At 44.2% G+C, this 23,951-nt stretch overlaps 1 protein-coding gene across 1 annotated transcript in view; it reads left to right on the forward strand.

Annotated features, from left to right (window-relative positions):
- Positions 1 to 20,342, forward strand: part of LOC124775923 (glutamate receptor ionotropic, kainate glr-3-like) — a 144,783-nt gene extending 124,441 nt beyond the window's left edge. The window contains exons 8-10 of the mRNA XM_047250768.1: positions 4,437 to 4,690; positions 16,587 to 16,743; positions 20,301 to 20,342. Of these exons, the coding sequence (XP_047106724.1) occupies positions 4,437 to 4,690; positions 16,587 to 16,743; positions 20,301 to 20,342 (453 nt within the window). The remainder of the gene's footprint in view (positions 1 to 4,436; positions 4,691 to 16,586; positions 16,744 to 20,300) is intronic.
- The last annotated feature ends 3,609 nt before the right edge of the window (positions 20,343 to 23,951 follow it).

Below are 23,951 nucleotides of genomic sequence, written 5' to 3' on the forward strand. Positions count from 1 at the left end.
AGCATACCGATCTGATATCACACTAGCTATCTCAGTACTCAAGAGAGTCGTTGCTGTGTCACTGGTCGGTATCTTAAACGGTCTCTTCCCCTTCCCGAAAATGATCTCTCGTGTATGAATGACCAGTGGGGTGAATGTCTTTATTGTGAGAGGGCTGGCAATATAAACTACATCAGTATTCAATTTGTTCTCCGCACCTCTTTCCCGAACCGCATCCTACCCCTATCAAGAAAATTAACAGATTAACGATTGCTGGTTCTAGGCGCTACAGTCTGGAGCCGCGTGACCGCTACGGTCGCAGGTCCGAAACCTGCCTCGGGCATGGATGTGTGTGATGTCCTTAGGTTAGTTAGGTTTAAGTAGTTCTAAGCTGTAGGGGACTGATGACCTCAGATGTTAAGTTCCATAGTGCTCAGAGCCATTTGAATCATTTGATTAACGATTGAAGTCACTGGGGTTTATTAAGACGAATCGTGGGCTCGTACATATTACAGCGTCAATAAATGCTGGCAGAATGGTAGTACCGGAGGAGTATTGTCAGATTAACGTGCCTTTCTAAGTTTAATTCTCGTGCTATGTCGTGCAAGAATAATATACATAAGATAGGAAAAGGAAATTTCAAGAGCTCTTAGATGACTATCAATTTGGCTTTAGAAAAGGTAAGAGACCAAGAGAGGCACTGGGATCCGTCTTCGTAGCTGAGGGATTTTTCTTCGGTGGGACGTCAGGCATGGGGTGTGCTCAGCCTCATGAGGCCGACTGAGGAGCTACACGACTGGTTCCTAAAGGTTCGAAGATTAAGATATCCGACAACGGCCGGTAGATTGGTGTGCTGACCTCTTGCCCCTCCATACCACATCCGATGACGCCAGTGACAGAGGATGACAAAAAATAGTTCAAATGGCTCTGAGCACTGTGGGACTTAACATCTATGGTCATCAGTCCCCTAGAACTTAGAACTATTTAAACTTAACTAACCTAAGGACATCACACACATCCATGCCCGAGGCAGGATTCGAACCTGCCACCATAGCGGTCACGCGGTTCCAGACTGAAGCGCCTAGAACCGCACGGCCACACCGGCTGGCACAGAGGATGACACGGCGGTCGGTAGAGCCCAATTGGACCGCCTAGAGCCAGATTGCGGAACTCTGCATTCCCTGTTACTTAAAAATGAAAAAAAAAACATAAGAAAATTCTGGACCCATGAGTTGGATTTGCCGGCCTATAAAAAGTGTGAGACAATGTAAGTGTAATAGGCTCGAAGTTTAGGGGTAAATAGGATGGAGAAAGAAGGATAATATACGGTACGTACAAGGTACAGTGATTATTAAAGCTTACACACTAACATCAGATGCAAAAGATTAGGAAGCATACAAAATATGAGAAATGTACGAGGAAAACGTGAAAGGACAAGTAAGAATTGTAGCGAGAGGGACTGGAATAGTATAGTGATGAATGGAAGAAGAAATAACGTGGTTGGATACTATGGCAGAGAAAGACCAGTGGAGGGAGGAAAAACGAAGAGCGTTTTATGAACGTTTGATCCCTCGATTGCTAATACTTGGTTCAAGCACCATCAACGAAGATTATATACATAGAAAGCTCCAGGTGATATTGCTAGATATTGAAAAGACTTTGTTATAATGTACCAGAGATACAAAAACAGAATTGAGATCGCAGAAAACCTTTCCAGGAACAGACATCCATACAGACCATAATTTAATCGTACCAGATATTAGGACAAAATTAAAGCATTTTATGTAAACATAGCAGATAAAGAAGTGTGGTATTAGGAAATTGAATTGTGAGAACTTTAGGAAAGAGGACGGTCACTATATCGGAAATCACTTGGAACATGTAAGGAGAAGTGGAGAAGGCGCTGAAGAGTGCAGTACCGTTAAAAATACAATGTTGCAAGGATTAGAGACAGAAATTGGAGAGGTGGAAAGAACATGAAATAAGAAAGAGTGGATAACAGGAAGCATGTTGGATAAAATGGATGAGTGCAGGAAATGAAAACTTAAAGAAGGCTGAAGACAATACAGAAAACGGAACAATGAACTAAGAAAGTTAACTAATCAAACTAGAGAGGACTGGATGAGGAAACAATGTAAGTGAACTGGAAAAGAAAGGTAAATGGAAGAAATGTGCAGAACAATGAAATCCATAATACAAAGAGAATTAAGAAAAATAAGCGAACAAGGAATGTTAAATAAACATTTGTGGAAGCAGTAACTACACAAGAGGAGAAGAAAATGTGGATGAGTTATATGGAAGAGTTATACGGCGGACAGGTGAATAACAACATAACTTCTTCTGTAAGGTGAAGGGCATCAGAATGAAGAAGACTGAGGTCCTAAGATACTGAAATTGGAATTAGGAAAAGAATTTCACGATCTCTAGTATAGTAAAGCACATGGCACTGAAGGCGTTATCTCCAAATTCCATAGCCAGATTGACTGAGATAGCAAACAGAATTTACGACACAGAAATTTGTCCTCAAGATCAACTTAATACCATTCTAGTATCTTTGCCTAAAGCGTGCAACAAAAAAGAATGGGAAGACTATAGGACAATTGGCTTTATCAGTCATGTTATAAAGTCTGTAACGAGAGTCATACTAGGCAGTGTTGGAAGGAAAATTGAAGAAAATACTGGGGAAGACCAGTCCGAATTCAGAAAGCGTAAAGGTACAAGAGTCTGTAGGCTGTCTGTGGGTGATTGGTGAAAGAATGATAGAACTGAACAAGGAAGTGTATATTTGTTTATCGGCTGGAAAAGGCTTTCGATAGAGTGAACAGGCATATACACCTGAGAATTTTAAAAGGAGCTGGCATGTACTGGAAAGACAGAAGGTCAATAAAGGAGATGTACAGAAAGCAATAAGTGACAGAGTAGGGACCGATGAGACGGAAGAGGTGAGCATTGGAAGAGGTGTAAAGCAAGAATGTTCGGTGTCACTGAGGATGTTCCATACATTTGGAGAACAATTGACAGGCCAGGCCATAGGGAACGCGAGGGTATTGTAACTGACAAAGAAAGAAGAAAGACTATTAAGAACGCGAATGAACAAGCATTGCTGGCAGAACTAGATTAGAAACTGCAGCAGATGTTGAAGAGGATGGGCGAGGGGTATGGAATGAAGATAAATATAGGAAAGACAAAAGCGATGAGAATAAGCAATAAGGAAGTTCCAGCTACCATATTCTTATAGGAAAAACGATAGGACAAGTAAAATTCGTTCTGTACATGGAATCTCATTGAGTGGAGTAGATTTTCCTTGAGTGATGCGTCCCGCATCGAACACAGCTCCGATGACGTGTCTGGAGACACCCCGGAACACCAACCTGTCATCCGCCATACGGCCTGACAACAAGGAATGATGGCCTGGGATGCCATTTCATTTCATAGTAGGACCCTTTGGTTACCGTCCGCGGTACCCTTAGAGTACAGCGGTACGTCGGCGATATTATGCACCCGTTTCATTGCCCTTCATGGCAAGGCATCCTGGGCTTACATTTCAAAAAGATAATGGCCGCCCGCACACGGCGAGAGTTTCTACTGCTTGTGCTAGTGCTTGCCAAACACTTCCTTGGCCAGGAAGGCCGCCGGAACTCTCCCCAAGTGAGAACGTTTGGATTATTATGGCCAGGACCCTCCAACCATCTCGAGATTTTGACGATCTAACGCATCAGTTGAGCAGCATTTGGAACGATAATTCTCAGGAGGACATCCCAGAACTCTAACATTCAATGCCAAGCCTAGTAACTGCTTACATAAGAGTGATAGGTGGACCAATGCGTTGTGGACTTGTACAATTTGTTTGTGTTTATGTGTACATCACATCTACCGATTTCCGTTCCATTCGGATAATTTCTTCGTGTTGCGTGTTTCTTTTATCTGAGAGTGTATATTAAGACTGAATATAGTTAAAATGTTAGGAATTATTCACTGAAAGCTTTTGTCTGGAGTGTAGCCTCGTACAGAAGTGAAAGGTGGGCGATGAACACTTCAGACAAGACGAGAGTGAAACTTTTAAATTTTATTGTTACAGAAGAATACTGAAGTTTCGGTGTGTAGAAAGGATAAATAATGGAGCGGTACTGAATCGAGTCGACAAGAAGAAGGAATTGGTCGGTAGGAGACATCCTCAGACAGGAAGAAATATTTAATTCGTTAATGTAGGAAAATACTGTGGCGGAGTTGGAGGTAGAGGGGGGGGGGGCGGAAGAGGGCACACAAGTTCTTGAGGCTCGACTATGGTAAACAATTTCGAATGGATACAGGTTGGAATAGGTAAGCTGAAATTAGAGACTGTTGAGGGATTGACTAGAATGGAGGGCTGCATCAGACTACAACAACTGTCTTATTCGAAGTTATTTATGAATTTCCTCTGACTACCCATGGTACAGATATTGTGTAACATCTTTCAGGATTCTGAAGAGTCTGTCACCAGACAGATATACAATAATATCGTGGTGAAGGAGAACATGCCAGTACACCCGACACAAGCATTCGACCGGCTGTGCAGCACAGACAAGCACGCGTTCCTGTCTCACCTGGTGGAGTTTAGGCTGCACGAGGATTCCCTGAAATGTACCGTGACGTCCACCCAGGAGTACATCAGCACACAGCTGGCAATTGCTTTCAAAAAGAGAAGTCCTTACCGCGAAATCATCAACTACCAGTAAGTATTGTACCACATTCATAATTAAAATTTATTTTTAATTCAAGTGCTTAATGAACTCTCATGTCTCTTTCTATCACAATTATTCTTTCAACTCGAGATAATGTTTCTAAAGTTCAAAAACTTTTTTATTACGAACAGACATATGAATTATTACATTTTATTTTTGAGTTCTTATTTGCATTTACGCCTGAAGCTCCACACTCTGAAGGTAGAGATAAAGTTTCAGTTACGACATCGAGAAAAATCATGCTGCGACCACGGAACTTGGCGTCCCTCGTACGAAGACCCAATGGCACTGTACGCCTGTACAACAAGAGGAACCCGGTGATGAACCTAACAGGTACAGACAGTGAAGGCAATGCCTGCGGACAACTCGATGGAAGACCTGGAACAGCTGGTCTTCCACGAAAACGGCGGGCGGTGTCCGTCCCTCCGGACTGTAATTCAAATTAACTGCTACCTCGGCCAGCCAGGAATACGCTGTATTGTAGAACTTCAGTGTTGATTATTAATGAAATACGACGTGATTCAGTTGAGCTGCTCACGTCAAATATTTGCTCAACCGTTAAAGAAATTTTCACCTACATAAACTGTAAGAAAGTTCCAACTAAACAATGATGATTGGATGTTAAATGAGACTAAGCAACTACGATTATCAGTCTCTCATTCACTATACCCCCCTCCTCCCGCAAAGTGGAATCTGTGTATCACACTATCACATATGCCAGCGTCCGCAGCTCGTGGTCTCGCGGTTGCGTTCTCACTTCCTGCGCACGAGGTCCCGGGTTCGATTCCCGGAGGGGTCAGGGATTTTCCCTACCTCGTGATGACTGGGTGTTGTGTGTTCTTCATCATCATTGACTTGCAAGTCGCCGAAGTGGCGTCAACTAAAAAGGACTTGCAATACGGCGGCCGAACCTCCCCGCAAGGGGCCTCCCGGCCAACAATGCCATACGATCATTTCATTTCATCTGCTAGCATCTGACTTTTTTTCTACAAGAGCCAATACTGACAAGTGCGACGGCACCTCAGACCGCATGTATACCAATCTTATGACGCGTCTGTAACGTATATAAATTGGAATGATATGAGATCCCAGAAAACTAGGTATACTAAGAGCGCGACAAGTTGACTGTTGACCTGAAAGTACTGATAGTAAAAAGTCGGACCATTCGGAATACTTCAAGTCGATTGTTCTATGCCGGCCGGGGTGGCCGAGAGGTTCTAGGCGCTACAGTCTGGAGCCGCGAGACCGCTACGGTCGCGGGTTCGAATCCTGCCTCGGGCATGGATGTGTGTGATGTCCTTAGGTTAGTTAGGTTTAAGTAGTTCTACGTTCTAAGGGACTGATGACCTTAGAAGTTAAGTCCCGTAGTGCTCAGAGCCATTTGATTTGATTGTTCTATGTTTCAGATTGCTGTCACCCTCAGCAACTCTAAATTTGTGACACTGTAATTTTCTGACGAAATGTTGTTGTGTCGTCTGTGTTAGTAAATGATTAATTGGTTAATAACAGTATCTGTACTTATGTTTCAGTGCATTAAGCATTATAAGACACGATCACATGTATTTACTAAATGCTTTGAATGACATTTTTCTTTTACAATTTGGCTTATATTACAACAGCCTTAAGTTACTACTATATTCCTTGCTACAAGTACTGGGTGGTTATACTCAAACTTTGTCTATTTAACATGTTGTAACACAGAAACTAATCACCGTATGAGTACCAAACATGGTAGTACCAATGTCAAGGACATAGGGAAGTGAAATAATGCAGAATCAATTTAATTTGCTGATACGATACATGATACCGTTACATACCGGTGCCACTACTGCTACAAAAGCGGCTCAATACGGCCCCATCAGTGTTCAGAAGAGTCTGAAAGCACCGGATTGCATTCTGCACAGCAGAACGAAGCATGTCCGTAGGTATGCTGGCTATGTCCTTGATATTCTGCACCTGAGACGAGCACATGTATGAATGTTCCCCTGGTAAACCATGTCCGTCAGTAAGCCTCACAACCAGAAATCACTGGAGTGGGATCAGGTGATAGTGCCAGCCATTTGGAAACGATCGGCTGATAATTCGATCATTTCCAAATGTATTTCGGGGAAGCAGGTGAACTGCACAAGCTATGTGCGGTGGGGCTCATCTTGCATGAAAACTGTTCAGTTCAACACGTGTCTCTCCTGCAGGGCACGTATGACATGTTGGCGAAGCATATCGCAGTAACCCTGGGCAATCACACTGTACGTTTTTTGATCCTTGAGCGCCAACCTGTTCAAAAAGGAATGGGTCAATGATAAACATAGCCGTGAAGCTACCCCACACGGTGACACGTCCACCGCACAGAGGAACTTCATGCACAGTGACTGGACGTGAAGATCCCCACATTCAACAATTATATGTGTTCACCCGACCCTCAGAGAAAAATAAACTTCGTCTGTCCATAGGATGGTTCAGGGCCAGCCTTCGTCAACTTCAGTCCTTGTGAGAAAGTGGAGATCGAAGTCTACACTTTGATGTGCTTCCTGTGGCGCAAGCTGCTGTACTATATGGATATTGTACGGATACAATTTGAGAATGGTTCGATGCACCTTCCGTACAGTGGACCACGGGATGTTCAACTGTCGTGACGCAGCACGCGCACTGCCCGACGACGTGGAACTGCGCCCAGCGTTGTCTGCCATAGCAACAGCGATTTCATCAGCCACCTGTGGTGCAACCTGTTGTCGGCCTCTTCCCGGAGCGACGCCCAGTTCTCCAGTTGATTCGAACTTCTTCGTCATGCTCCGCACAGCAGGTGGAGAAAGAAGACCCTTCCGTAATTCTTTCAGCCTGCGATATTCTCGAAGAGCAGCTGCACCATTATTGTCGTTTTGGTGGTAGAGCTTCACCAATAATGCCCTGCTCCTTTTGTCCGAACTCATGCTGACACGTCAGGTGTGCGAGACTATGAATGACGATGACTGATCACGGCACCTGGTGGCCATATTTGGAACTGAACGGTAGCGCTGTGATGCATGGGAATCATGTACCCCATACTCTGGACATTAATGCTACAACGTTTGGTACTGGTACAGTAATTACTTTCCGTGTTATAAGGTGTTAAAAAGAGACAGTTTAATTTTAACCACCCGATATGTACCGCTTTTGAAGGTGACCATGTGTTCAAATGTTCAAATGTGTATGAATTCCTAAGGGACCAAACGGCTGAGGTCATCGGTCCCTAGACTTACACACTACTTAAACCCACTTGTACTACCTTACGCTAAGAACAACACACACACCCATGCCCGAGGGATGACTCGAACCTTCGGCATGAGGGGCCGCACAGTCCGTGACATGGCGCGTCACACTGCCCGGCCACTCCGCGCGTCTTAATACACTTGAAGTTTGTTGTAAGTTCCTATGGAACCAAACTGCTGACGTCATCGGCCCCTAAGCTTTCACACTGCTTAATCTAATTTAAAGTAACTTACGCTACGGACAGCACACACATCCATACCAGAGCGAGACCGTCTGTGTAATGCACATTGACGAATCCATCTTACTTACGGTTGAAACTGATCCCGTAGCAGCTGATGGGTAAGAGTCACGCAAGTCGATGAGTTGTCGACACTGGAGGACAAACTAGGAAGCTTTCCCCCTATGACGTAACCTCACCACGCAACGACAAATCGATCTCCAGCTACACCTCTGAGGTCACTGGCCAGCTTTTGGCACCCCATCTGTAATTCCGCCGTATATTTTTCATTAGACGAAGGAGTCAGGTATAGCCAACAGTCGCAGAATGTTTCAAATGGCTCTGAGCACTATGAGACTTAACTTATGAGGTCATCAGTCTCCTAGAACTTAGAACCACTTACACCTAACTAACCTAAGGACATCACACACATCCACGCCCGAGGCAGGATTCGAACCTGCGACCGTAGCGGTCGCGCGGTTCCAGACTGTAGAGCCTAGAACCGCTCGGCCTCTCCGGCCGGCAGAGTCGCAAAGTGTAGTTATTTATACTCTACTGGATTATAAGTTATCTTTTTTCGGAAGCTATTATAAATTATAACCTGTTAGAAATGAACGTGTATATTCGATACCTGTAAAGATTAAATGCTTATCATTCGCAACTGTTGGACGTATCTGACTCCCCTGTCGAATAAAATTAATGTGCAGTTGCTAAGAGTGATCAGCCACGTTTATGACATTAAAATCCTACAATACAGGGAATAAGAATTTTAAACTGTCGTGTGCCGGTTTGACAACGATTGGGTTTCGACGTACTTAGTGACAGGAGAAGAGCGTCTACGCGGGCCGTTTTCACAACTACCAGATTTTTGAAATGTGTACATTATAAACTCCTTTTCTGAATTGAATTTGAAAATAATATTACTATCTCTGTAAGTGTTTTTGTTGATTACTTTGCAGGAAAACTATATTCCTAAGAAGCTTTTCTTGGATTCGGCTATTAGGTACTAGATTGTAAATTTATGGTAAAGTCCTATGGGACCAAACTGCTTTGGTAATCGGTCCCAGCCGGCTTCTGTGGCCGAGCGGTTCTAGGCGCTTGAGTCCGGAACCACGCAGCTGCTACGGTCGCAGGTTCGAGTCCTACCTCGGGCATGGATGTGTGTGATGTCCTTAGGTTAGTTAGGTTTAACTAGTTCTAAGTCTAAGGGACTGATGACCGCAGATGTTAAGTCCCATAGAGCTTAGAGCCACCATCGGTCCCTAAGCTTACACACTACTTAACCTAACTTAAACTAACTTACGCTATGGACAACACACACACCCATGCCATAGGGAGAACTCGGATCTCCGACGGGGGAGCCGCACGGACCGTGACAAGACGCCCTAGACATCGTGGCTACCCCGCGTGGCTCTTGGATTCATATTACATATTATAAAGTACAACTGAGAAACGCGGATCGCTAGAGGACTTAATTCGGGCCGCATGCGGCCCGAGAGCCGCAATTTGACGACCACTGGTCTAGAGCATATCTCGTGCGCAAGTATGCGAACGCTCTCTAAATGTTGTTTGGGTAGCACGCGTCTAAGGCGGAAAGTGGGTACCAGACCGATATTCACCCAGCTGAATGAGGGAAACCGCAGAAGAACCACATGCAAACCGGTCAGCTCAACAGCCCTTGTCGTTAATCCGCGAGGCAATCTCGATCCGGGGTGCTTCATCTTCACAAACTTTTGAATAGTTTAAAACGCAACTTTCGGTGTCAGAGCTGCGACGCAGCTTGTTACTCTGCTTTCTTACCTACAGAAACATCCTATCTTTGGTCAAATATTCATAAATCCGGCCTGCCCTGAAGCGCAGTATAATGTTCCTCAACTAACAAAAGCTCTAAAACCTTAGTTGCGCTACGTGTGTGAACCGGGTGCTTAGAAAGTTAACTGATTTCATCAACGACATTGTGATCAATAAATGAAAAAACCTTGCGTTAAAATATTTGTTCTATATTATCTCTTCAGTTACACGCGGTTTATACCAAGTCTGTTCTATGAAACGTTTTCCATTTTGGAAATTAACGGTCGAAAATAAAACCACTTTATAGTAATCCTTTCACATATATAAGAGCCAGTCAAATGAAAAGGAGACAGATGAAAAAAAAAGTAAACCGTTTATTACTTCAAAAGTAATCGCCGTAACTGTTAATATCAGATTGGTGCACAAATTCGTAGCGTTTTTGTTTTACATGTTGGTATTCCCGTTGCTATGGATTTATTTATTGATTGTCATTTTTTATTTGTAGTTCACTGTTACATATCGTCATTTCCTCATTTGGAGGTACTGAGTGGAACTGTGGAGCTAGAAAATGGTATGCCAGTTGCTGAAATCGGGACGTTTCCGATATATTATTCTGTTTGATTTAAGTAGAGAGCTGACAGCAGCAGAGGTATTCAGAAGCATTTACGCCTGCTACTGGGATAATGTCACTGGACAGAGCGTGACAATAAAATTATTTTCTCGTTTTATGGAGGATCCTTTTGACATTAATGACTCTCCACGTTCAGGAAGATATTCGGGGTTTGATGAAGACCGTTTAAACGCATTAATCCACAGTTATCCACGTCAGTGCACACCAAAACTGGCAAACGTGATGAAAAGTAATCTTTCCATCATCGTGGGACATTTGCAAACACTGAGGAAGGTTAAAAAATCTGGCGTAAGAGTACCGCAGGCTCCATGTAAAATCACACAAATCAGTGGGTGGCCATAATTGCATCTCTGCTTGCTCGCCAACAGCTGGCTCATGAACTAACCGACTATTCGCATCCTGTATAGTTACTGGTGACGATAAAAGGTGTCTTTATGCTAACTTAAGGGAAACAAAGAAATTGTTGAGCCCAAATAAAACAGCAATACCCCATTCAGAGACATGCATGAGTCCACAACAGATAATTTGGAGCAGCGGCGGTTTGATGTATTATCAATGGCTTCCCCGTGATGAAACCACACTGCTGAAATTTAATGTCAACAACTGAGAAGTCTTGCAGACACAGTCCAAGAAAAACGACCAGGAAGACTGCTTGAAACAACGCTAACGTATAACGCCCGCCTACTTTCTGCTAGACTGACAAAAACACTTTCTCTCGAAAAACCTTCAGGGAACTTCCTTTTCGGTTGAAAATGCCCTCCGAGCATGGCTCCACGAGTTCTTCTCCTCAAAATCGCGTAATTTCTACAGCGGATTCGAAAAGTTACCCCAGCTTCGGCAGAATGTTGTAAATAGTGAAGGAGAATCCATTACCCATGACAAAATTCTCTGTTATTTGCATCTGTTGTGTCTATTATACTTATGGAGAAACGCTACTAACTTATACACAAATTTAATGCACATCGCTCGCTGAAACTAGAGGGTCGATGCCTTCATAGAAAAATGTTTACAGATGCCTACGGAACCAGGATTGAACCCAGGTGCACACATCTTCGTCCGAAGCAAATTGATGGCCGCGAATGTCTTTCTTCGGGGCTTCAAAAACATTGGGGTGAGATCGGGACTGCATGGAGGGTGTGTAAAGGCTTCCCAAAGAAACTTCTGCCGCGTACTCGAAATAACTTTGGCAATTTGTGGGAGGCCCTTATTCATTCTCTGTACAGTCTCTATCACTCCTCATGCGATTTCCATATTTTTGAGCACTGAAGAAAGACATTCGTGCTCATCGATTTGCTTCGCACAAAGAGGCGCACCCTGGATGCTGTCATGTTTCCGCATGCAACAGAAAATATCATTGATCGTCCCTTCTCACGGTGGGATTAAAGTATTTACAGTTATAGCGATTACTTTTGAAATAACAGTTTATTTACTTTTACCACACGTCTCGTCTTCATTTGACTGCCCCTTCTACGTACAAGAATGGTCTAAAGCTTTCTCGACCTCGCTCAAGGACCGCAGCACGAGGTGAGTAATCTTCTTCTTCAGAGGTTCGACCAACTTTGAACAAGCTCGGCCCGAAACTACACGCGATTCTGTTCAGTAGCTGTCTGTTGGCAGCTGTCTAGAAAGACAAGGGGCATAAATGCTGGGAAATGAAGGAAATCGAGTGTCGTGAAGTGATGAAAATTCATAGAAACGTTGGTTTGACGACAACTAAAATTCATTCAAGGCAGACGGTGACACTTTTCTCTCAGTTTACGCTATAAATAAGTTGATATCTACGTTCAAATTTGGTCCGCAGCTGCGATGAAAGGTTTAAATGATGCACTCACTTTCATGGTTCCGTACCTCAATCGCTAAACACGGAACACTATGTTGTTGTCTGTCTGTCTGTCTGTCTGTGTGTCTGTCCGACTGGTAAGAACCCTATATCTCAGTAACGCGTAGATATACCATTTTCCAATCTATATATTACGTACCAACGTCGATGGTCACTTGCCGGTGTGAAAAATTTAAGCTTTTACGTCAATGCAGCCACAAGATACAGCCATTTATGTTACTCATTTTGATACTCACTCATCAAACCTGTAGCGTACTGCCCCTTGACATGGAATCATGGAATTTGGCAAGAACGAGGTTTTGGAATACAAGTAAAGGAAAAAAATCTGAAAATTATTACTCAGTAATTACGTGACACGAAAAAATTTTTTCTGTCTTTTTTTGTTATCCCAGCGGTTTGTCTTTCCGTCTCTTAAGACCTCTGTTTCTCACTAACGGATTGATGTGTCAAGTTGAAATTATGTCACACACTAGGGTATCGATATCGATAACAGGCAAAAACCGTTGAAATTGTGGATTTTATTAATGAATGAACTACCATTATACGTAATTAAGTTTGTACGGAACCTTTGCTGCGAGAGTCCTACTCATACTTATCCGAATTTTATTATTTCGTTCGTCGAAATACTGCAAAATTATATCTTATACCATTTTAGAGTACCAGCACAAAAAGGCAGCTTAGTGTGCAATACAAGTTTATGCACACACACACACACACACACACACACACACATATATATATATATATATATATATATATATATATATCATTTAGAAAGTGATAATTGTCTGCTGACTTTAAGTCCCACTGAGAACAACTGTACGAAAGTGGCTCAGTATAATCCCCTGCTGCTGTATCTTCTGTGGCGAACACTGGCTGCTGCTCCACCCAAAAGATGCCTCTGGTTAACTTCAGGCATTCCCCTTGTTGATGGTCCACAACACCTCCGCCTTGTTGCCTCAAAGCTATCCACTCAGACTCCAGGCGGCCCTGCCGAGCTTTCTCCAGGATGTGTTTGTCTCTGCCGGCTGATTCGAACTTCTCACTTGCTCCTCTCTGCCACCTGTCGCCAACCAGAGGAGGGGCTCGCAGCACACACCACATGCTGCTAGTTACCTCACGCATGACCTGCCACCGACTCAAGTCGAACTCATCCTGCAAGTGATGTGAAAGACAAACGGTGCTGCAATACACTGCAAAAGTGAAATAAATAAGAATAAGATTACACCAATTCTTACAGCATGACCAGAGGCGTTTAAACAGTCATTATTACAGCACTGTATACGCAAGTGGAATGGGAAGAACCCCTAATGTGTGGTACCATTCTAAGTAACCTCTGCTAACAAGGAAAACTCCCCATCGCACCCCCTCCCCCCCTTTAGATTTAGTGGTAATATGGACCAGTGGATAGCCCGACAAAAGCTGAACACGGTTCAAGCATGAAAACAGGAAGAAAGTGCACTGAACTGTGAAAAATAGCAAAATATAAACAGTGAACGGTCCAAGCTCAGCAAGTGGAATATTCAGGGTATCTTAACAACCACGGCTTCACGGTTAAGTAGTTGCACTGAAAACCGGAGGAGCCGTAGTCTTAACTCCCTCGTGCCACTCATTTTTATTTAATTTTTTCACATTACAAACTGTCCATCCAGTCATTGAAATGTTTGTTCTCTTCCTGCAGTCTTGGCAGTTGTCATTCTGTACACTGGTTATAGAATATGTGACATGTGTCAAGAATACTTTACCTTCGAAATAAACGTGATGAATAGTGAGCGCAGGCGAGATAGCACATGGACATGTTTCCACTTGTTACTGTCCTTCAAAGTAGTCACCAGCTTTGTGTAGAACCCTTTGCCAGCGATGTGGAAGGCGTGGTATACCGTTAGCTGAGGCTTTTCTGTTGATGGTGCGAATGGAGCGGTCTACTGCCTGTCGAATCTCTGTAACAGTTATGTGGCGAAATCCACGAATGGTTCCTTCATCTTCGGAATCAAATCAAAGTTACAAGGACTTAATTCCGGGGAGTTGGTGGATGGTACAGTACTTCCCAGGCCCATCGACCGAACAGAGCAACCACAGTTTGCGCTGTATGCGCCTGCGTATTGTCGTGCAAAATCATGGGTTGGTTGTGCAGAAAGTATCGCAAAGCTGGTCGCAGATGATGCTCCAAAAACGAACGGTAATACTGTGGATTAATGGTCTGCCGTGGAGGAACGTAATGTGTTAGGATAACACCATCACAGTCGTACACGAGAATCACCACAACTTTAGAACGCGCCATTCGCACCATCAACAGAACAGGTTCAGATAACGGTGTACTAAGCCATCCACATCGCTGGCAACAAGTTCTACACAACGCTGGTGACTACTTTGAAGGACAGTAACAGGTGCAAACATGTAACTCTTTTGTATCAGTTGTGAGTAAATACACTCCTGGAAATGGAAAAAAGAACACATTGACACCGGTGTGTCAGACCCACCATACTTGCTCCGGACACTGCGAGAGGGCTGTACAAGCAATGATCACAAGCACGGCACAGCGGACACACCAGGAACCGCGGTGTTGGCCGTCGAATGGCGCTAGCTGCGCAGCATTTGCGCACCGCCGCCGTCAGTGTCAGCCAGTTTGCCGTGGCATACGGAGCTCCATCGCAGTCTTTAACACTGGTAGCATGCCGCGACAGCGTGGACGTGAACCGTATGTGCAGTTGACGGACTTTGAGCGAGGGCGTATAGTGGGCATGCGGGAGGCCGGGTGGACGTACCGCCGAATTGCTCAACACGTGGGGCGTGAGGTCTCCACAGTACATCGATGTTGTCGCCAGTGGTCGGCGGAAGGTGCACGTGCCCGTCGACCTGGGACCGGACCGCAGCGACGCACGGATGCGCGCCAAGACCGTAGGATCCTACACAGTGCCGTGGGGGACCGCACCGCCACTTCCCAGCAAATTAGGGACACTGTTGCTCCTGGGGTATCGGCGAGGACCATTCGCAACCGTCTCCATGAAGCTGGGCTACGGTCCCGCACACCGTTAGGCCGTCTTCCGCTCACGCCCCAACATCGTGCAGCCCGCCTCCAGTGGTGTCGCGACAGGCGTGAATGGAGGGACGAATGGAGACGTGTCGTCTTCAGCGATGAGAGTCGCTTCTGCCTTGGTACCAATGATGGTCGTATGCGTGTTTGGCGCCGTGCAGGTGAGCGCCACAATCAGGACTGCATACGACCGAGGCACACAGGGCCAACACCCGGCATCATGGTGTGGGGAGCGATCTCCTACACTGGCCGTACACCACTGGTGATCGTCGAGGGGACACTGAATAGTGCACGGTACATCCAAACCGTCATCGAACCCATCGTTCTACCATTCCACGACCGGCAAGGGAACTTGCTGTTCCAACAGGACATTGCACGTCCGCATGTATCCCGTGCCACCCAACGTGCTCTAGAAGGTGTAAGTCAACTACCCTGGCCAGCAAGATCTCCGGATCTGTCCCCCATTGAGCATGTTTGGGACTGGATGAAGCGTCGTCTCACGCGGTCTGCACGTCCAGCACGAACGCTGGTCCAACTGAGGCGCCAGGTGGAAATGGCATGGCAAGCCGTTCCACAGGACTACATCCAGCATCTCTACGATCGTCTCCATGGGAGAATAGCAGCCTGCATTGCTGCGAAAGGTGGATATACACTGTACTAGTGCCGACATTGTGCATGCTCTGTTGCCTGTGTCTGTGTGCCTGTGGTTCTGTCGGTGTGATCATGTGATGTATCTGACCCCAGGAATGTGTCAATAAAGTTTCCCCTTCCTGGGACAATGAATTCACGGTGTTCTTATTTCAATTTCCAGGAGTGTATTTGCCACTATTTAAGTTCCAAGCCTCTTACAAAAAAATGTTCAAATAAGTGTGAAATCTTGTGGGACGTAACTGCTAAGGCCATCAGTCCCTAAGCTTACACACTACTTAATCTGAATTATCGTAAGGATAAACACACACACCAATGCCCGAGGGAGGACTCAACCTCCGCCGGGACCAGCCGCACAGTCCATGAGTGCAGCGCCTTAGACCGCTTTTGTTAGCAGAGTACATGCGTAGGTTATAAGCTAGGTGTGTAGTGGTTTGCCTGGTGCGCTCGTGTGATGCTGTGATGCCGGGCTGTTGCAGCCTGCTGAAGCTGTACACGGAAGGCGTGGTGCCGCGACTGATACGGAAGCACTGGCCGCTGAGCGCGATGGAGCCGCAGCAGCTGCGGCAGCGCCAGCCGCGGCGGGTCCAGTCCCTGCGGCCGGTCTACATAGCGCAGGTGGCGCCGCTGCTTCTGGTGCTGGCCGCCGCGGCTCTGCTCTCACTGCTGCTGCTGCTGGCAGAGAGGCTCTGGGCCAGGAGCACACCAACTGGCAGGCAACACGAGAGCGCAGACGGGGCGCCAACAGCGCACTCACCCGCTGCGTCCCAGACCGGCGACACCAGGCGCGTCGCCTGCGTCTCAGTGGCCACCCAGTGTGAATAGCCAGTCACGGCGCTCATTAGCCCCAAACTCCTGGAGCTCTACTTCCACACACCTCACCCAAGGACCTAATACGAGGGGCATCGAGCAACTAATTGGACACATTTTTTGGGAAATTCAGGTCGAAAAAATGCAGACTGTTGTGGAACATCGTCGGATGTGCCCTCTTCAGCCCATTTAGTTCCATGAGATCTGATCGGTGGCGGCGCTATACGAGTATGTAGCTTTCAAAGTGGCGTCTGTAACGAAGGTTTGTTCCAAGCAGAGAGATGTCATTGATTCTTTTTTTTTCCACAGAAAACCAGGGATTGCAGATATTCATAGGCGCTAGCAGAATGCCTATAGAGACCTCAAAGTAACTAAAATCACGGTGACTCTTCGGGCGACGCATCTGTCATCATCGCAACAAGGTCGCACAAACCTTACCAATATCCTGTGCCCTGGCTGGCTGTGCACAGCTATGGAGTGTTCGAATGTGCTGACACACTCATTTAAAGCGATTGATGGATCTCAATCGGACATCTCGTTGCACAACTGGATGTCTCTGTTGGTAGTACTGACACATACGTCCACCAAGTGGGGCACTAAAGGTGTGTATCCTCACTGCCTAACACAAGACCATACAGAGCAACGACAGAATATCGTTGTGGAATACCTTGTACGTTATGTGGCTGGCCGTGACATTTCTTGCTGATAATTGTAACAGGCGATGACCGATTGGTTCATCACTTCGAAGTGGAAACAAAATGGCACTCTTTGGAGTTACCCCCCACCACCTCTCCTCTGAACAAAACGTTGAAAGTCACACCCTCAACCAATAAAGTCATGGGGACGGTCTTCTGGATCCCTGAAGGGATTATTCTGTTTGATGATCACCCTCATGATGCAACGATCAACTCTAAACAACATTGTGCTACATTCAGGAAATTTAAAAAGCGACTTCTGCGTGTTCGTCACCACAAAAATCCAAAGGAACTTCCCTTTCTCCATAACAATGAAAGGCCTCAATCTCACACGTCTGCACACCCGAGCTCACAAAACTTCATTCCGACTTCGGTACGTTTTTCCAATGAAAAATGACTCTGCAGGAAGCAGTACATGGATGATGGGGAGGTTATTCATGCAGCAAGACGTTGGTTCTGACGTCTACCAGTCGAAATGGTACTATGCAGGCATACAGGCCCTTCCAGTAAAGTAGAGTAAGGCCAGCTAATTGAATTGAGATTAAGTTAAAAAAAATAGGGTCTTGTAGCGAACAGTGTACTGGAATCCCGAGTACAACCATTCTGCTTGCGCACCCCTCGTACCATTCACGACATCTTTCTGCTACTTAGGCACTGAAAAATAGAGTAAAAGATAATAAAGCAACGGTGCCAGATGAAATTCCATGGACCATCCCATCTAGCCTTGATATTTGTTTCACTTCCACCGAGAAGTGAGTCCATCAATTTCCTCAGGTACACCATAACCTGTAGAAGTGGTTAGATCCAGCAGAGGTATCAAATTGCACGGATGTCGAGTATTACTTTTCAGTCTCTATTCAAAACAACCCCATGCATTTTCTGTGGGATTAGTTCCCGGTGATTAAGAAGACCTGTCGAGGAACAAAATCATGCCTGCTAACACGACTTCTGTAGTCTTGTATGACATGAATGTTCACAGCACACTCAGCATAAAGGTATACAAGAAAGGGCAACGTTTCCTCAGTGAGAATGTTGTTATAAACATCCTGTTTTGCATATACCTTTACCTAAATGACTGAGTACAAGCTGTGATAAGAAAACTCTGTCCTAACAGGTCTCGGAAGACCCAATGGTACCGATCGACCGCCATGTCACCCTCAGATGATAGGCATAACTGGGAGCAGATATGGAGGGGCATGTGACCAGTGCACCGTTCTCCTGGCATTTGTCAGTTTTCGTGGCCAGATCCGCTACTTCTCAATAAAATAGCTCCTCAACTTGCCTCACAAGGGGTGTACACTCCAATCACCAACGGCGCTCTAGAGACCCAGACAGTCACCTATCCTAGTGCTAGACAAGTCAAACTGTTCTTAACTGCGGTGATATGACGAGAACTGCTGTTACCACTGTGGCAAGACTGTTAGCTGTGACGAGCGGTTCTAGGCGCTTCAGTCCGGAACCGCGCGACTACTATGGTCGTAGGTTCGAATTCTGCCTTCGGGATGGGTGTGTGTGATGTCCTTAAGTTAGTTAGGTTTAAGTAGTTCTGAGTTCTAGGGGACTGATGACCTCAGATGTTAAGTCCCATAGTGCTCAGAGCCATTTTTTTTGGTTGACTGTGATAAGAAAACATTACCAAAACGTCGCAGAACCACATTTGACCTCAACTATATGCTCCACACATGGCAGGTTAAACGCCTCATGGCCCCTCAATGGACCCAATGTCTTGCTTCATTTGAAAAGAGGCAAACTATAGCGTGTAAGAGTACACTATCCGTTTCCAATCAGCTGCTGTGTAGTATCTGTGTTCCTAGGCCCTTTGAAGACGTGCAAGTGTATGTGCCACTGTGCAGGGTCCTTTTACAAGGTACGTTCATAGCATTCCGTTCGTTTCACAATGTTCATTTGGAAAGTGATTGAGGTGGGCCTGTGCTGACTGCCAAGGGGAATGCATATACAAGATATTTATATCTGGTTTGAAACCGATTTTCATTGACATTATGAGCCACTCGTCACCAGACCCCATCACTTAGGATCTGTTTACGTCCACTGTTCTTATGTTATTTATCATGGAACAGAATGTTACACCTTTACTTGTCGAAACGTTGGACAGCCCGCTTTAGTACACCAACAAAATGAGTAAATTCGTTCGAGGTGTCCCCACGAGCATGTTCGAAAATGGCAGCTCCTTTTCTCCATACTATCGTATCTCCAATTCGACCCATCTTACTGCTCTCATTCCGTACGACCAATTGCGACATACACACCAGTGCACTGCCATGGCTTACGCCATGCACGTCACATGACAGCCTGCTACCAGCTCTACAACATACACAGCACTTCAGATCGACCAGTGTGGTCCTTTATGGCTGTGTTAACATTTTGTATGGTGAGCTTACACCAGGATAACGATCGCCTTATATTGCTGTAGACCTGGGAACAGGTGGTATTGGACACCAGTTTCAGCAACTTGTTTATCATTCATTTATTTCGTTTCAGTGTTGCTATTGTGCAAATGTATTATCACAGATATCATCGACGTCTTCTTGAGAGATAGTGTTCTACAATATTTTTACTGTTGTCACAGTTGCTCAAATGATGTTGTCACTGATGGATACCAAACCAGACCAGACGCTGTCGTAGCTCGTTCTACTCACACTCTAGAAGACTGGTCTTGTGATTGTGCAGGTCCGGGGAGATACCGACCATCTTGGGGAGTACTTCAGATGAAGTGTTTGCACGCTCATTGTCCTGCTGGTAGAGCAAGCAATCGTGACATTGGAGGAACGGCAGCTGAATCGACTGGATGTTGTTCTGTTCATGTTATGCAATGTACACCGTTTCTGTATCACCTGAGTAACATCATCTCTACATGGTACAGGCTCCCCATAATGTGACACGTGGAGTTAGCCCTGGATGCTACTGCCCCACACACTCTGAGAGTTGTTGTTCTCCATATTGACACTCCACTCGCAGACGACCATCGCTGGCACCATGATGGTACCCACTCCCAGCACTAAACACAATTTCAGTCCACCATCTGGCTTTGTTAAACCATTATGATGTCTGAGAACAAGTGTAACCAGATAGCACTGTCGCTTACAGCCCAGCTTGCAGTAATCACTTTCCGATGGCCATGTCTGACCTTCTGCGGCCAACATTCTTCCCAGTTTGTATTGTTGTAGCCATGTGGTCAGCAGTGGCTGCCTGTCTGAAACCGTTGTCTAAGCCCCAATCTCTATGTCGCTACTTTACAAAACAAGTACTCCCTTTGGAGTACGATTCCCAACATTGACATACAGTTAACATCTCACATCCACAATTTGGAGAATTTTTTGTAAAGACCTTCCAGCTATCTGTGGGGTACCGTTTTCTGTTTTATTATCAATCTGCCTTCTACAAAACAATTCTTTGGTTTCTAATTTTTACGGTCTTTCATGCTGTTATCAGCACTATAAGGAAGGATAATAACTCAGCTTATAAATTTAATCTTTTTGGTTTAAGTTAAATGTTGAAATTGAGGTACTAATGCCGTTATGAATTGCATAAATACGAGGGATGCCCCACCACGACTATCTAGAGGATTTGAACTAAACACTGTGGGGTATATGAGCATAGGCTTCCACCGTGTTTTCTTATTCAACAGTCTTCTGGGTATGTCAATGTCAATTTTTTTCTAAATACACAGTAAGGAAGACTATTTAACAGTGACCGAAACGTCGGAGAATTTTGCACAGTACGGTCACATAACCAGAAGAATTGTATTGACAGTGGGATATTTGTAATGTAGACAGAGAAGGTGTGCGTAAATAATTACGTCTGTCACTGAGCATGTAGAATGGATCAAGCTAAAAGTTAAATTTTGTGAAGGATGTATATGCATTTTTTATGTTGGAAGAATTTTATTTATAAAATAGGCTATATTATAGAAGAAGAAATTTATGAGAATAGCCGTTTCATGAGAGTGAATCATGGACTGCGGCAAAATCTGAAAAGACGGGAATCGAAGGGTTTGGGAGGAGGCACTATAGAAGGACGTTGAAAATTAGGTGCATTGCTTGGACAAAAATGAGGAGGTTCTTTGTAAAATTTGAAAAGAATGTTACATGTGGAAAACACTGACAAGAAGAAAGGACAGGATGATAGGACATGTGTTAAGGCATCAAGGAATAACTTCAATGGTAGTAAAGGGAGCTGTAGAGAGTAAAAACAAGACAAAAATAGGCTTATATTCAGCAACTAATTGAGAACGTAGGTTGTAGTCCGATTACGAGATTAAGAGTTTACCACGAGAGAGGAATTCTTATATTAAAAATCCCTAGTGTTTCATACGTTTTGATTAGTTATAACTCGTCAGTTTCAGCATACCAAGCAACCAACTAGTGAAGTAACAATAGTCAGTGCTAACTGCTTGTGTAGGTGCGAAAGGCTGAGCGAGGTAAAACAGAGATCGAGATATTGGTTGGTTGGTTTAAAGAGGGGTCAAAGCATAAAACTGCTAGGTCATAGATCGATCGAAAAATTGATCTCGCATCTGGGAGATGAGGGTTCACCATCTGGCCTACGCCCCGTGAAAAAGAGACAGTCTTCGAACCCGATCATGTGGTGAGTCTGGAAAGATCTAGTTCGCTCTCCAACCCCACCCGCCAGCCCCATGTACTGAACTGGAATTGAATGTGAGCCATCACTGGAAGAAGGGAAGTCGAATGCACAATGGGAGTAGGAAAAGCTACGCTTTTCTCGTATCCCGTATTTTCCAAGATCTTAACCAAGCAAAGAAAATGTGTGGGATGTGCAATATGCAACATGTTAATAACAGAAACTTATTACACATGTATTATTAAGCCATAAGACTGCATACCATTAATTAGGCATACTTGTGTAGACAGAACTTCTGATGATCACTTCATTTTAGAAGTTAGTTCAGGGAAATAAAACTTTAAAAATGGTTGTGTGTGTGTGTGTGTGTGTGTGTGTTTGTGTGTGTGTGCGTCTTTGTTTGCACAGGGGACTAAATGAAATATTTTAATATTAATTGATTTTGTTGCACATTTACTCAATTCTTCTAATTTTTTCATCTAATATTTAACCTGATATGTTATGCACCTTGTACATAAAATGACCGAAATAATTTTTTAAAATGTTATGTACTATTGTGCGCTTGCCTTCTATATAGGTCAAAAATAAAGAGGATGAAAAAATTATGAACATCCACATTGTAATAGACCTATTTCTGTCATGCTAATAAACTGTTTATGGCTGATAAATGTCAATTTGTGCTGTTTATTTGTGCAACAGCTATACTTTTGTTCATAAGATCTATTCTATGATGAAAATGGTTGTGAAAGAATCTGCGACTTGCAATATATATTCTTGAACATTGTAACACCGTAGCTTTTATATTCACAAAGTGTTCTGATGTGTCTTATACGTTTGAAGCAGTATGGTCACGTGATGTGTATAATAGGCTCTCTGTTACATGTAAGTTGGTTGTGAGCTCTGGTTGAGTGCGGCGTTCTTTCTTTCATGGTAATTCATAGGAAAATGATCAAACAAAAGAAAACACCTGCAACTAATTCGTTATTAGTGTTAATTTATTATTTACACTTCGCTTGGTGGCATCAAATGTTAATACACAAGATTAACACAGACTGCACCATACTGATTCTTGTCAATAGTTTAATATACGATAATAGTCACACCTATTTCTTGCCCTCGATATTCTACTCCAAAATTGTTAATTATTCTAATCTGAAGGCAGGGAAGACAGTGACTGGCAGAACTCATTTATTTATTTCATTTCGAGCGCTCTGAAGCCAAAAGAAACGAAGAAACTACATATTCTTTAAATGAATAAGCCATGGTTTATGATCTTGTTTTCCATTATCTGGACGTGTCCAGCACTGTCTTAAAATCATTTTTAGCCTTCACTTTTAGCGTTGTTTTGGGCTAAGAACATCTGTCACCTTGGGCAGTTGGCGATTTCTGCCTGTTCCAATGAAAATATTATTGTGCTTAAATTAAGTGAATATTGAGTTCACATCAGTTATTTTATAGAAAGAAAATGTAAATTTTCTTATCGATTTCTCTTTCTTTGGGTATTGGGAGGTGAATGTTTTAGTAGTTCTGTTCACTGAACAGTGTTAATCTGTGGTCAGTCCTGTTGAGAATGACTTGTGTGTAATCCCTTAACATTTAATATTTATTTTGTGTTACTAGTGAACTGGTGACAGAGAAATAGAACGGGTTGAAAATAAAAAAGATGTTCGATGGACATGTTTATTTTCCAAGGACAAACCCACCCATACACCCACCTTCCTATTGCCTTCTCTCTGAAAT

This window comes from Schistocerca piceifrons, chromosome 2 (assembly GCF_021461385.2).
Source record: "Schistocerca piceifrons isolate TAMUIC-IGC-003096 chromosome 2, iqSchPice1.1, whole genome shotgun sequence".
Classification (NCBI taxonomy): domain Eukaryota; kingdom Metazoa; phylum Arthropoda; class Insecta; order Orthoptera; family Acrididae; genus Schistocerca; species Schistocerca piceifrons.